Source organism: Pempheris klunzingeri, chromosome 5 (genome assembly GCF_042242105.1).
Source record: "Pempheris klunzingeri isolate RE-2024b chromosome 5, fPemKlu1.hap1, whole genome shotgun sequence".
In the NCBI taxonomy this organism is placed as follows: Eukaryota; Metazoa; Chordata; class Actinopteri; order Acropomatiformes; family Pempheridae; genus Pempheris; species Pempheris klunzingeri.
This window is the reverse complement of record NC_092016.1, coordinates 18,636,613-18,651,541: the sequence shown is the minus strand read 5'-3', so window position 1 is coordinate 18,651,541 and position 14,929 is coordinate 18,636,613. Positions and strand designations below refer to the sequence as shown.

Below are 14,929 nucleotides of genomic sequence, written 5' to 3'. Positions count from 1 at the left end.
ATTCAGCAAGACTAGAGGATGAAAAATGTTCAGCATGGACATTATTATTATGGAGTTACTAATTAACATACTGTATATCTCTGTGGTGGTTAACATGAATGAAAAATTGAGAATAATGTAATTATTCCGCACTGGTTATCAGTTTTCATATTGCAGGTCGTTGGAAATGAAACTATGATTTGTGGACTTATGGGAACCGTCTGAGCTGAACTCATTCACAGGGGTAATCGTGGTGGGTGGGTGGTTGGGTGGGCGAGAGGTTGGGGGGGGGGGCGTGAAGAGATTTGTGAAACGAGCCCCAGATCTCTGCTCTGCTCTATCCAACCCTTTCCTCTTTCTCTCACACAGTGCCCCCCCGCCTCCCTGCAGACTGGTGCTTGTTTGTATTTAATAAGGGAGATTAATTAACCTCATTGGTATTCTAGGACACCGGCTCCAGCTGTTTCTCTGGTCTAGGATCAGCAAGGTCATTCATTCGAATTGTGAACGTGAGGAGTCTTGACGGAAACAACTGGGAGGCTAGCACCCACTAGAGTGAGCTGTTTGGCCGGTGGGATGGATGGATAACGGCGACACACGCTCTGTGATGGGACAGCTAATTTATCAATCAATGCTTCTGAGATTAACAACTCTGCTCATACGTGCAACAACTTAGTTTAGCTGCAATTAAATTAAATCCCTGCCTTTGATGCATTGCTCCCATAGCAGACAAATGCACACATTGTTATATAACATTACTCATTCAATTTGAGTGAAAGTCAGCAAGGTAAATAGATGTAAACATATGATAAATAAGCAGTCTCATCAGTGTGATTGATATTCCCTGTTTTGCCTTGATGCAATGTTTAATACATAAGGCCATCTGACAGGCCCCTTAGCATCAACTTTAATTATCAGTGAAACTTGATAGCACAGTTCTGGGACGAGTGCCAGAAAAATGTAGATCTGCTTATAATTTAGAGATTGTTACTCTGCAGAAATGAGTATTAGTAAGACGCTATAAAGTAATGGCAACATCTTGCAGAAGTGTGAAGTTGATGTGCAGAGGGGAAAGAGATGCAGCAGATGAAGGATGTAGTGCAACCTCAGGTCAATGAGTTTAACTGTAGCTTTTATTATTGCATCGATAAGCAGACTTAGAGTTGGATCGAGCTGAGGCATCGCTTTAGGAAAGTGGTGCCTGTGTGAATTACGGTCCAAATCCACGCAGCGATTAAGAGTTTGATCTTTTAGGGATGACAGCGTGTTATTCCTTAAACATTGTCTCTTGAAATTACAATCAGTAACCACAGATCACAAAGTTCTTTACCTACAGGGATAATCTTTCATAAGTCAAACAACCATCGCGCCTGTTCTAATAGTGAAATCTGATTAGCTGACTCGGTAACTCCCTGTCATTGGCACGAAACAATAAGCTCTTGGTTCGCGGTTTGTTCACAGTAAGCACACGTTGTCACAGTGACTGTCCAATGTCTAAATTGTATTGTAATGGATGGAGACAACAGGCTCTGCTGTGTTTCAAGACAAGAAAAACAGCACCACAAACGGCTGCAGACATGAAACGTTAAAAAAGATCAGGCTTATAGTTCATTCTTACTCTTACAAAGATATTTAAAGGCAGAATGAGTAAGATTTTGCTGAAACACAATGTATAGACTCATACAAACATAATCCCTCTCAGTCATCATCACATCAAGTGTGCGGTGGCGTCTGTATCTGTAGAGATCCTGTCTGTATTTTCTTATTTAGTTGTGTTTGGGACACTTCTGGGCGTCAACCTTAGGACAGTGGGTGTGTAGCCCCTAATAATAACACACGGGATTTGAGACCGGGACTCTATAAAAACGTAGCAACCAGATCAAGCAAGCCTGCAAATCCCCCTTTAACTCTGTTGTAGATTAACGTGAACAGGTTTTTAATAGCATTCAGTATTCTAGACATTGATACTTGTTAAATAATGTGGGCATTCTTTTCATCATGGCTATATTTCTAATTGTATGGGGATAAATGGACATTTTTCAACATGCTGTATGTGTAAAAAAAAAAAAAGTCATATTGTTTCAGGTATTGAAATCAGGTTTCCCAGCATTTTCAAACAATTCATGATTTGTCTGTGCCTTGTATTTTACTGACCTGTCTCGCACTTTTTTACTTCCACTGTCTTTGTTTCATGTAAGACTTCAGCTGATGCATTATGAATGTTGTGTCCTTCACTGAATGTTTTGTTTGTGCGTGTGTTTGTGTATTGCTGGAGTGTGTTTCTTTTTAGTTTTTGTCTACACACAAACATCAGGCACTTTACTTTCCCTTATGGTGTCAGCCAGGAGGGGAGCCTGTTGTCACATTTCTTCATCATTACCTTCACTGCCCTCCTTCATCTATCTCCCTTGGAAGTTAAAAAAGTAATCAAAGGCTTGGCATCCGACAGCTCAGCCTCTGTAGCTCTACCACTCTAAAAAATGTCTTTTTTCTCCTCTGATTCTTTTGCAAACACTAGTGACTTTTCGACAAAAGTCCTTCATTTCAGAGTTGCTGAAAAACTGTCCGGCGTGTCTCAGTGGAGGTATGCCTCTCTTTGACATTCCTGCTAAATGGAGGATGCGTCGCCACTCGTTCAACAGCCCTGCGACTCTGTTCCTCCTCTGGGAACCAGGAAGCCTTTTATCTCCTCGTAGCTGCCTAAGAACTTGTGCTCCACGCTGCTCTGTCCTGCCAGTCACACCACAGCATTAACATTAGCATGCCTCTTAGCAGGCCACAGAGGAAGAGGCCTGCAGTGCTCTGGCCGGAGCGCCGGGATAAATCCCAGATCAGGGGGAGAGTTCAGACTCCCTGGAGAGCAGATCTTGGCCGGCAGTGTGGTTTGTTAGAGTATATTGCAGATTAAGATCAAGTCAAATGCTGGATTAGGAGTGAATGGTGAAGAGGATATTCCACAGGGCTTTAATAGTAGCCTACTGGGGGACTGTGTGTGTTCTCAGCTGTGTGTTATGCACAGTATAGTGCTTCCCTGAATTTGAGAGGGCTTTAGTTAATGACGCTGCTTCATCTCATATATTAATTATGCAGCTTATGGAGAAAAGTCACATTACCTCAATGGTGGATGGATGAATACATGCCCGCATGCAGAGATGGATGGATGGCTGAAGCCTGTAGCCACTGAGATTTTAAACCGCCATTCATTTGTCTTCTTCTTTCACTGTGTCATTTCAGTGTGTCGTTTTTGTGGGGACTAGTTTTGTAGTTAAAGGAGTAAGTGTGCCTTTGTTTCTGCTGTATTTTTTTCAAGGATGATGAGCCAATCACAGGACGAGCTGATGGCAGAGACCATACCCACATCAGGAAGTTCCTCAGCCAACGCCACAAGAAGTTGCCATGGAAACCGGAGGTAGTATAAGCCATTGTCTCTCGTTTTGTTTCCCCTATCTCAGCCTTGCACTTATCCCTTAATCATCTTTTTTTAGCCCCTCTCTTTCATCTGTCTGACAGATAAGGATTATTATATCGAGGTCCATCCGTGGCTTTAAATTTGCAAATTAAATTTGTGCCTCATCAGCTAAACCACGCATACATGCACCAAACTTTTATCAGTGATTGACCTTTGTAAAAATGGTTTTATGAATGCCGCTTTATCACTTGCTTGGTAATTGAGCGTTTGCTTTTTGTGAAATCTAATTTAGCTGCAGATGTCTTACTCCCATTTTCTTTCAGTTGTCCTTTTAAGCGAAGTTGATATTTGAGGTCAGACAGAGATCCAGTCATTATCTGGCAGTATTATCGGAAGAAGAAATTGTACCTTATGGTTATGAATGATGATAAATTATTGTGTGAGGATGATGATATTTCATCCATAACCATTAGTTGATTACATATAAAGGCACCCGTGACCTCAAGATTACAAGTTGATTTGATTCTTCCTAATTTTTCAGCTCTTCCTAGTGATGTGGTTTACACACCCACTGTAACAAAGGGACCAGCAGACAGGGCAATTAAGCAGCGAATTTGTGATAAGGAAGGAGGCTCTAGATTTGTAACCTGTTCAGCAGAGTTTAATTAAAGGATTGTGTGTGTGTGTGTGTGTTTGTGTGTGTGTGTAGGCGCGATGCGTCTGTGTGTGTGTCTGCAAGCCTAATCTACAAAATATGATTTATTACTCATACACTACCTGGGGTAAAGTTTAACTATCTCCGCTGAACACCACAGTTTGTTGTTCTAGGCAAACTGTAGAGAAACAGTTCCTACATACAGCTTAAGATGGATAATAGGAAATTATTGTTGCATAAGTTACTTTCAAGTGGATCATTTTGAGTGCAGCAACACTATACTTTTTTTTTTTTACAGAATTCATTGCCTTGTACTTACACTGACCCCTCAAAGCATTATGCATGTAATCTTCTGCACAAAGCATCGTCACATGGGGTGCTGGACACAGTAGTTTCTGATAATGTTAGAGTGGCTCTTGTGTTTTTTTCAGCAGACTCTCCAGGGTAAGCCGGTCTTGTGTTGTGCCTTGTCTCAGCCACACAATACATCAATCACAAAATTTTCCATCAGGTAAAAATTTCATGCCAAGATGCACAAATAAGCCACATCCTTATGATTTCTTACTTTGTTTTAGCAAAACAAGGCATTCATAAGTAATCACATGTGAATATCTGTTTCATCTTGTCCAGAAACATGCGATGCTTAAATATTGAGGGGTTCACATCTAATTGTGGATGATGCTTTTGGTCATTATTTAAAAATGATGCTAGTAAGAAAATGAGACGTCACATTGATACGAAACAACCAAGCTAGGACTGCAGCCAAGCCAGCTATCTGTATCTGGACCAAGTAGACTAATTGCACAAATGTAAATGGCTTTCATGGTCTGATCACAGCAAGATGCTTTATTATGAAAATCCTGTTTTTTTCGGTGCTTTCTGTTTTAACATTTTGTATGTGAAAACTGTGTAAACCACAGGGCGCTTTTGCACTTAAAAGACATGTGCATGATTTCATTGACCAAACATGATTTCTTATTTATGGTCTGGATTGGAAGAAAGTGAAGCAGCCTCAAAAGGGCAAATAAATTTTGCAGCAACCACACCAACTACATTTTACAGTACATTAGGCATGACAAGCATCAAAGCTCAGTTGTAGAAGTCAACATAACATTTCTTTGACTCATTTCCAGCCTACTCATAAAGCAACATGCCATTTAGTCTCTGTGAATATTCTACAAATCCAGCATCATTTTATCAAATGTTTCATTCGTCTCTATGAACTTGTATCCTCAAGAATCTATTCCTCTCTTATCTCAGACTTCTGCCATGTCGAGCCCAAGCCAAGTCTGTCAGAAACCATGAAGTGCAGCAGTTCTTCCTTCGCTATCCTCACTAGCTATCTGTCCTAATTACCAGCACTAACTTGTTTTCCTGGTGCACGGCCAAGATGGCAGAGGTCTGAAGGGTAGAATTAGGCTGGTAGAGGTAGAGTGGTGCCATATGCCAGCTGTCACAGACTGGCAGCGGTCACACGGGCATCCAGAAACATCCACACAAGACACATGCGCAAAAAAAAGGCGGTTGTGCATAAGCAAAATGATCAAATTGCTGAATTTATTTCTTCTAATGCGTGCACCCTTAGAAAGATATAAATAGAAACACAGAGGAGGCAAATCTCACTTTTTTTTTTTTTTTTAAATACAGTGCTGTGACTCTGGCCGTCGTTGGTTCCAGCAGGTTGTTTTTCAGCCACTGCTGGTGACTCACCCAGAGGTGACTGTGGATTAGCGTAGACGTGCAGCCGCAGAGTGGACATCCTCTGTCTGTCAAGGACACCGGAATGTCAAGGACACTGACACAGGATAGAGATCAGAGAGAGAGCTGGCCCACTTCTGGAGAGCCAAGCAGAAGCCAGGCTTGAAGGGATAAACAGTCATTTGCAGCAAAGCCGACATGGATCCAGAGAGAATTTTAGCATAATGAACTTTTTTTTTTTGGTCAGGAGCAGAAAGAAAGTTATAGTAAGAGGGATTAGTGACTCTTCATTCGTTGTGGACTTTGATATCGGGCGGCTTTTGTGATTTCTTTACATGTTACATTAAAGCCGCAGGGAGCACAGATTTAACATGAATCAAAGCATCATCCCATATGTATAGTAAATATGTACTGAGATTTTAATCTGATATCCGGGACGTGTTAAACAAACTACAGCGGGGGATAGTTGGGGGATGACAGTCTCTTTAGTTGAATGACGGCCTCAAATGTCTGATTTTCTGGCTCTTGTACTGTAAAAACAAACAAAAAAAAAAGAAGCAAAGCTGGGGATGTTGTATTGCAGATTTTGGGCAGCATATTATTTACCACTCAAGGGTGAAGTGAGGAAAATTGTGGCACAACACAGACACATGACTCAGGTGGGAGCGTTTGTCACAGCTGGCTCCACGCGCTAAAACACATGCAGTGACAAGACAGGAGGAGGAATTAGATCTTTCTCTCGTCTCCAACCCTCCCATCATCCCGCAATAACGTGAGAGTGACTACACAGGGGGATGATGCAGAAAACGATATTTGTCTCTTCTCACTCTTCCCTGTGTCTGTCTGTCTTTCTTCTGCCAGTCTATCCAAAATGCTAATTAGTCAAATAGACAAACAGGAGGCATAAATGTGATTTCTGCCACTGGCCTCTCATTACAGTCGGGTGAATGATCGACAGCTTGCTGTAGGAGACGAAAGGAATTCTGCTCATCCTCTGTTCTGTGTATCGCGTTCCTCAGTTCGACGTATCTGCTGCGGACACATCCATCCCCCTCATGTTATATCCCTGGCATGACAGAAGACATGTAATTGTAGGACAGATGGCAGATTATACAAACCCTCATTATAGTAGTTGATGGGGCTAGAATCTAGATCATATGAACCTTGTCTTCCATTTCTCTTTCATTCCTCTGTGTTAAATGAGTTCTCATTATCTTTCCCCATATGATCTCTTCTTTCCAACCCCTGTGCCTTTGACAACCCCCTTTTCCTCGCAGTCCCTACCTACTTATCCCACTTTCTTTTCTTTCCCTTTTCCTAAATTACTAATGGGCAGAGAAATATGAGATAGGCAGGGAGACGCTAAATGCCCTGTAGACATTCAGACAGAGAGATTCTGTAATATGTGTTCAAGCATTAGCATTCCTGTCGTAACCACAGAGGGAATAACTCAAATGTAACATGTATCATGTGATCAGTCATTCAGCACTTACATTTAAACATAGCTGCTCAGTAAACCGCAGCACAGTATATGTTATGATGTATCAACTGAGCTGTAATACCATCTCTCCTGCAGTATATGCCCTGGGGGAGCAAGCTGAGTAGTATTGTATATACCCCAGCGTGCCTTTGCCAGGAACATCACATCTCACTTTTCTTATCCAAAAGGGATTTACAGTGTCAGTTGGTGCTATTGCTCGTCAGTGGGTGTGCCGAGCGGCCATTTGTCAATGCCCCACTGCCAACAGGAGCGCAGAAGGCTGCACCAGATTTCAAGAGAGGGAGACAGGAAAGAGAGGAGAAGGAGAGGAAAGAGGGAGTCTGATTTGTGCTCCAGTTGATAGTGAGACCAGATGGGTGAGAGAGAGGAGATATTGGAGTGGAGGCAGTGGAGACTGAGATATGCTAAGACGAGCTCACAGAGACGTGGGTATGCAGGGGAATGTGTGGCTTGAGGAAGATAGTGCTGTTTAATCTGACCAGTATACTCTATGCTCTACACTTTATTTAAAGTGTCTGTATCAATCAGTTGCTTTGTTACACCGCTTATTTCCTGTGCACCTGTCACTTCCCACTATCCTGTCTTTTTTGTCTCTTTTCGTGCCTCACTCCTCATATTTGACAGATGGCATCAATGGCTTCTCTCCATCTCTCTCTCTCCCCCCGTCTTATTTAATGGCAGACAGAGCTATAGGCACTCTGTTGCTTTGAAACTGTGTCAGCTTAAGACTAAGACATATATAGGACAGCTGTGAGGACTACCTCTAGAGTGTGATGAGAGGAAAGAAGAGGTGGATGAAGATAAAGATGACAAGGGAGGGACAAAGGGGTTCTGGCTCGAGAGAGACTGACAACAATAGACAAATAAATGAAAAAATATATTTTTTAAATGACACTGTACAGGACACAAACGGACTAAATGGTCAATAAAATAGGGAACGTGCAGTCTTCTTTTCCAAGCTGAAAAATAACAATGAGACTTCTTCAGCCTATGTGCAGGTGGTCCCTAAATTATCTAAAGTACACAGCACTTCACTCATTTTTATTCAACGTGTTAAAGGTCCCATATTCTGCGCATTTCCAAGTTCATCCATTTTTGCAGGTCTTACTAGAACAAGTTTACATGGTTTAATGTTCAAAAAACACATTACTTTTCTCACACCAGACGTGGTTACTGCAGCTATTTTCAGCCCCTGTTTGAACGCTCCGTTTTTTGAAGAACAGTCTGTCTGCTTCACTCTCACCTTTGACATCTTCATGTTACCATGAGCCAGAATTAGTGAGGATAAAACAATGGTGGAGAGTGAGCTTAGACTCAGGAGGTTTTCAGTGTGCACGACTGCCGACTGAAGGGCTGGAGGAGGTCACATGATCATCAGATCCCCTTATGACATGATAAGGGGAGTGAAATCTAAATGAAGCGTTTTCACATGTACTTTCTGAAAGACGGAGCAGGAGAAAAGAGAGATGATGGTCTTTTCTCATACTCCAGGTACAGCAGGGACATATTATTTATGTTTAGCAGAGATTATCAGGACATTTTGTGTAATATGGGACCTTTAAGGTGTATTCTCAAATGGCAAACACGGTACACCACACTTTTCAGGCTTTTCAGTCTGAGTGTAATCTTCACTCATTGACACACACTCACATACAGCATTACATAGCAAAAACATGCAAATGTTTTCCTTTAATTTGTATAAAAAGTAGATATTTACCTTTTTGGCATTCGTAGAAATCTTTTGCGATAATTGAAGAGAGTGGATATCTCCTTTTGACATTTCCAAAAATTAATTTTCACTGCGTGAGAGTTATTATCTTACAGGGAAGCTTTCAAGGTTGCACCTGCAGTAAAAAAAAAAGAAAAGAAAAAAACAAGACCCAAAAGAGCAAATATATTATTTATTGTACATGTTTTCTACATTCTTCATACTATTTGCAGCTCCACTCTGTTCTCTTTTTCTTGAGTGAATGCAGACTATTGAGTCATTCATTGGTGTACAGCAGTAAAATAAAAAACAGATTGTATTGTTTGTATTGATCAGCTTAAAAGATCCATAGAAAATCGTCAGATATCAACAATATCCTAGAAATTGCAAAATATTGATGCTACTTTAGCAGTAACATAGAGCAATATGTACAGTACATTATATCTACAAATGAGGGAAATGTGCTAGTACAGGGCCTAGTTGTCCTTGTCTTTGCCTGGAGGTCCCTGCAATTAGCCAACAAATGGGAACAAATGAAAGTGAGGGAAGAAAATAAGAAAGACAGCAGCAGTCATTCTGTCTCTTCTTTAGCCAATTACTGAATGTGAATGAGCTGACAAAAAAGCTGTTTTTTTAAAAGGCACAAGCTGTCATTGCACAACTTTGACCCAATAGGACACACATAGACATTCACACCCAACCACGTAAACCCAAAATCCCCCACAAGCACTCCCGTCACCATCTCTATACAAGCTATTAATGTGTGTGTCACTTTATGCCACGCCCCAAAATGAGAAATCAGGAGGAAGACAAAAAAAAAGTGAGATAAAGAGCAACAGCGTTGAAAACTGAAAGCAGACAGCTTAGCTCAAGAAAGCTAACGACAGTGTAACAAGATCGACAAATTTTAGCAGCACTCGGTCAGAGGCGGAGGGATGGAGAGGCGGAAATAGAGAGGTCAGAGGGAAGAGAAGACAACATCAGGGACAGTGGTACCGAAGGATGAGAGAGAGAGACGGAGGCAGCACAAAAGCCAAATGACATAACAGGAGCAAGGCAAAGGCAGTTTAGCAGTCAGGGAAGCAGAGGGATAACAGGGTGAGTTTAAGTCAGAGACACTGAAGAAAAAAAAGAACTTCCTCCTTGTCCCATTCTGCATCCCGTTAAGGCCAGAGCACAGACAGACCTCTTGCAGTGCTGTCACCCTCAAAATAGAGCCAATTATACACAAGCACCCCCCCAGCAGAAAGCCGACTTTACAGCCTGCAGCTTTACCAGCGCTACACAGGGATATGTGTGTGTGAATAATTAGAGACTTTTAAAGCTTCCCTCTTATTGCTGTTTGACAAGAGGAGGGGTGAGGAGGGGGGCAGGCCGAAAAAGGTTTGCTTTTAAAACCCACAGGAAATCTATTAAAAGCTTTACATAAGGCATATTTACACAGGGACTAGTCCCGTCTGCTAAATCCCTGCCACTCCCTTTTAAACATCAGACATTCTTGTTTCGACTCCCCACATGTCTGTGATTTTATTCTGACGACCCCGTTCCTTCCCTTCCTGGTTTTCGTTTGCGCCAGTCTTTCGGCCGGGGATAAAGAAGACAGAAAAAAGTCAAATGCGTGCACATAAAAATCAAAGCTCTAAAATCAGGAGTCTCACTGCTTTGGACTGACATGTTTGCACAACAAAAATATCTCATGGTTAATGCATGAGCTGTAATTGCCATGCTGCTGTCAGTGTGCCGGGCACGTAGTTGACCGCGCCGAGCCTGGAGAGAAATGAAAAGGACCACTTTGGGTCAGGCCATCTGTTTGAATGCCTCTGCAATACTGAAGGAGCATGACACCCTCCATCACCGTGTCTTTCCTTTAAATGTAGACATGGATGCAGAGCAGCAGTCAGAGAGGTTTTTTTTGGGTTGTGTTTTTTTTACCCTGTCTCACCCCTCTAATCCCTCTGATGAGGGAACAACAGGATTTGCGGCTATGTGCGTTTTCTTTGTCATGAGGTCACTTCCTCGCTGTCCTGATTGATTGATTTGACAGCTCGCACTTGTTGACTATACAGCTTGCAGCTACTCTGCACACAGAGATTCTACCTTCATCAAATGAAATGGGGCCAAAACAGTGAAGCCAGCTTTTGCTTTGATCCAAACAGGGACCCCTACTGCATCGTTTTAAAGCACTTTGGTGAGAGTCGGCTTTCTGCTTAAGTTCTGTGTGATGTTCTAAATATCTGTGGCAGCATTACAGTGGCAGCCTGCTGGGACTGCTGTCACGCATTAAAGGATGGCGCATGTGGGTACAGTATGCGAATGTGTGTCGGTGCAGTTCATCCAGTATGAAAAGTCAGAGTTTGCAGGCCATTAAATCGCTGAGACAACCTCCTAAGGCTTGACACTAAGCTGTTGTGCACGTGTGAGTTTTGGTGCCGTGCATCTCTGGTCTCCACTGTTTGCCCTCACGTCACATGTTGTGATTTGTGTGTAACAAAAACAGTCTTGTGTATCTGCTACGTGTTGAGGATATTTCACCACCCCCCTGGTGTGCGTTTCACTTTCAGAACTCTAAATTTGTATTTGCTGCGTGTTTATGTGTGTGAAATTATAGTCGTCTATGCCATGCTCTATGGAGGGTTTTTTTTTCTTTACGTTGTATGTGACCCAAAACACCTCACTTCCAAAGCAGAGTAAATTTGATACACGAGTCATCAGAGTGTCATGTCTTCTCGTATATGAGCAGACCCGTGTGTGTGTGTGTGTGTGTGTGTGTGAGGAAACTATACCCCAAGGCAGACTGGTTTCACCATCTGTCCTTGCTGTGTCCTGTGATTTCCCTGTATAATTCAGACAAATGTCAGACTATGAGCAGGGGATGAGCTCTGACAAACTGCTCCAGACATTCTCAGTTCACACTCCCCCCCCTGATACTCCTCACAAGCTCCATGTCACCTTTTCTTATTCAGGACAGTGACAACATTTGAAACGTCACGCTGCATTCACGTGTCAGCAAGAATTCATTTCTCATGCCTGGCAAGGAGCCATCAGAAATTACAGATTCCAGCGCAAAAACATATCTACAGAAACCAGCGCAAATGGCAATTTTGCAGTCTGAATGGAAGCTCGAGTAGCTGACGCACTGAGGCGTAACCTGCTTATTCAATAGGAAATGTGATGCTGTTGTTATTGCGTGCGCTAACCTGTTTCCTCTCTGTGTGTAATTGTGTGTTTTCAGTATAAGGGCCAGGCCAACCTGCATGTGTTTGAGGACTGGTGTGGCTCCTCTATAGCCCAACTCAGAAAGAACCTGCACTTCCCTCTGTACCCTCATGTGAGTACTACAGAGCAGCCTGAGTGGCCCTCTGTCTGTTACTATTCTGTGCTTTTTGTGGGCTAAATGTATTAACACTAGAAATACATTAAATGGACTGTTTGCAAAGCCTCTACCCCTGTAGTTGCTGTTGCTACACCTACCATCTCTCAGACAACAGACCAGAGATTAGTATAAAAGACCTGGGAATAATGTACCTGCTTGTGTTTGTACTTTTGCTTTTGCATTTTTGGTTTTGGAAAGGTTTGAAAAAGACGCCTTTCTCCAAACACTTTTTACACTTACTAGAGCCCCATGCACGCGCCGCTTCACCAATCCCAATGCTTGTCAGGCCGTGCCATGCCTATTTACAGTTGCTAAAGTGTAATTGGACAATCAGTGGTTTAGCGAATGGTCAATTCTTCTATTTGTTAATGCAACAACTGCTGCTTGTATGATCTGAATGTCTTTCTGTTTATTACTTCAGACCAGAACCACCGTGAAGAAATTGGCAGTGGCTCCGAAGTGGAAGAACTATGGCTTGAGAATATTTGGGTTCCTTCACCCCTACAGAGATGGTAACTAGCTCATCCTATTAGCGAGTCCTTCCTCTGAGGCCGAGGGCCTTGGAGCATGTGTCCTTTATAAGCGTACACAATTTCCACAGCCCTCTTAATCCAACCGCTTGAGAGCCACTAATATAGTGGATATTCACATTTTTATTAGGGCTGAATGCCAGAGATCTCACAGCTAAATCTCATTGCAGCACCCTCATAGCCCTAGCCTCGCTCCCTGTTGCCATGGGAACTGAAAAGCCTTAACACCCAAGTGCCCTTACACAAATTGCGGAATATGTAGATATTAATTAGATTACCGTTCATTTCATTCTCCCATACAAGTTTTGCTGGCGTTATGGCTCTCTCCAGCTGATGGCTCAAAGGTCATACTATCCTCAGGATTCTGACAAGCACTCTAACAAGTGCCCTTCACCTCACACTGCAAGACACAACCTTTTAGGTGCTTTAGTGGATTGACTGTGTTAGATAACCTTAGATAGCCCCATAGAAATGTTTGGAGATGCTTTTTAGTTAACACACTACAAAAACTCATTGTCACACGACCTGCATGTTATCCATAGAAAATGTGTGTATTCTTGAAAATGCTCTTCACCATTCTGATGAAGTCAGATATATACGGATTTCATATGTGAATTATAGTATATACCGGGGAAGGAGTATGTAGTTTAAAATGAGTCTTTTTGGATAATTCCTACATGGTGTAATAGAATAACTACTCATCTCAGTCATTGCAAGGATGACAAAGAACCACAAAGTCGTACTGATTTATACTGTTTCTTACTTTTCACAACATAGAAATGGCTGGAAAAATGGGAAAAGGCACGCACCAGCTACAGGGAATGTAGCTTTGTGCAGCCCCTGCTATTAATAGTTTTGTCAGACAAAATTGTCAACTTGCTCACAGTCCCTGGGTTTTCCTGACTATCTGCTTTTATGTTTAAAGATACCGAAGTAACAAACTCCATGCTCCCTCTGGTTTAGATCTGTGCTTTCTATGTTTATTTCCATTCACACGGTTTTTACATACGCATTGGACGTTCAGTTGCTCTAACGCTTTTTATATATCACTGTGGCCAAATGTGTCATCTCTGACCACTGTCAGAAGCAGCGTTGGCATCAAATTTTAAGAATCTATTTTATGAGGTCATACCATGTCTGATTGCACTTATCTGGATCATACATATCTACTTCCACTAACACACGCTTTGATCATGTTTTTCCCCTCTAGGTGATTTCCAGTTCTCTGTATCGTCTGATGATAACTCTGAGTTCTGGCTGAGTTCTGATGAAAGCCCCCTCAATGCCAGGCTTCTGGTCTATGTAGGACAGGTAAGCACTGAGCTGTGCTGCGTGCTTGTATAACATCTGAACCACTGAAAACCAACAAGGTCCCAGCATTCTTTAAGCTTTGTGCCTTTTCTTTAAGCTTTGTGATTCCTAGCAAATTCATTAAGTACATGTTTCCAAGACTATGAATACAGTGGCTGGTTTTAACTAATATTGCCTAGCAACAGCAACAACGTATTTTACTGCAGGGAAATACTGAATCACCTGCGGCCTAAATAGTTTCGAACTCCTCAATGTCATGACTTAAATAGCAAAACCATTTTGTATAACATATATGTACCTGTGGGAAAGAAGCACTTTCATAGTAAAGTATGTGCAGGGAAGCCAAGCTCTTATCATTAGACGACATAGTGACTTTGTTATCTGATATAATATTCAGGCGGAGGGTGAGTTAGTGCTCTAAATGGCATCCAGTTGATTCATTTGTTTTCATAGATAATCATGCTCACAATGGCAGATCAAGTATATGGGAAAGTAGTGTCTATAAATGTATTTATTAATGGGATTGTAAAGGTCAAAAGCTATTTGACCAATATTGCTATTATCCGACATCCATGCTGAGACAGTCACAGGTAGTAAGAACAGTGGGTCCTGACCAGGCACTGACGTTAAGCCTTTTTTTCTGCCAGTGCTCAGCCCTACAGTAACAGCAACAGGAGGAACACTGAGCGATTTGACCTTGTTCGTCTTTAGTAATCACCCGCTCACCTTATGTCACCATCCTAACTCCCAGGCTATCACTCACCT

General features: G+C 42.1%; 1 protein-coding gene across 1 annotated transcript in view; it reads left to right on the top strand.

Moving 5' to 3' along the window:
• Nucleotides 1–14,929, top strand: part of b4galnt4a (beta-1,4-N-acetyl-galactosaminyl transferase 4a) — a 119,552-nt gene that overhangs the window by 62,582 nt on the left and 42,041 nt on the right. Inside the window, exons 3-6 of the mRNA XM_070831226.1 lie at nt 3,290–3,388; nt 12,183–12,278; nt 12,745–12,835; nt 14,064–14,164. Coding sequence (XP_070687327.1) covers nt 3,290–3,388; nt 12,183–12,278; nt 12,745–12,835; nt 14,064–14,164 — 387 coding nt within the window. The remainder of the gene's footprint in view (nt 1–3,289; nt 3,389–12,182; nt 12,279–12,744; nt 12,836–14,063; nt 14,165–14,929) is intronic.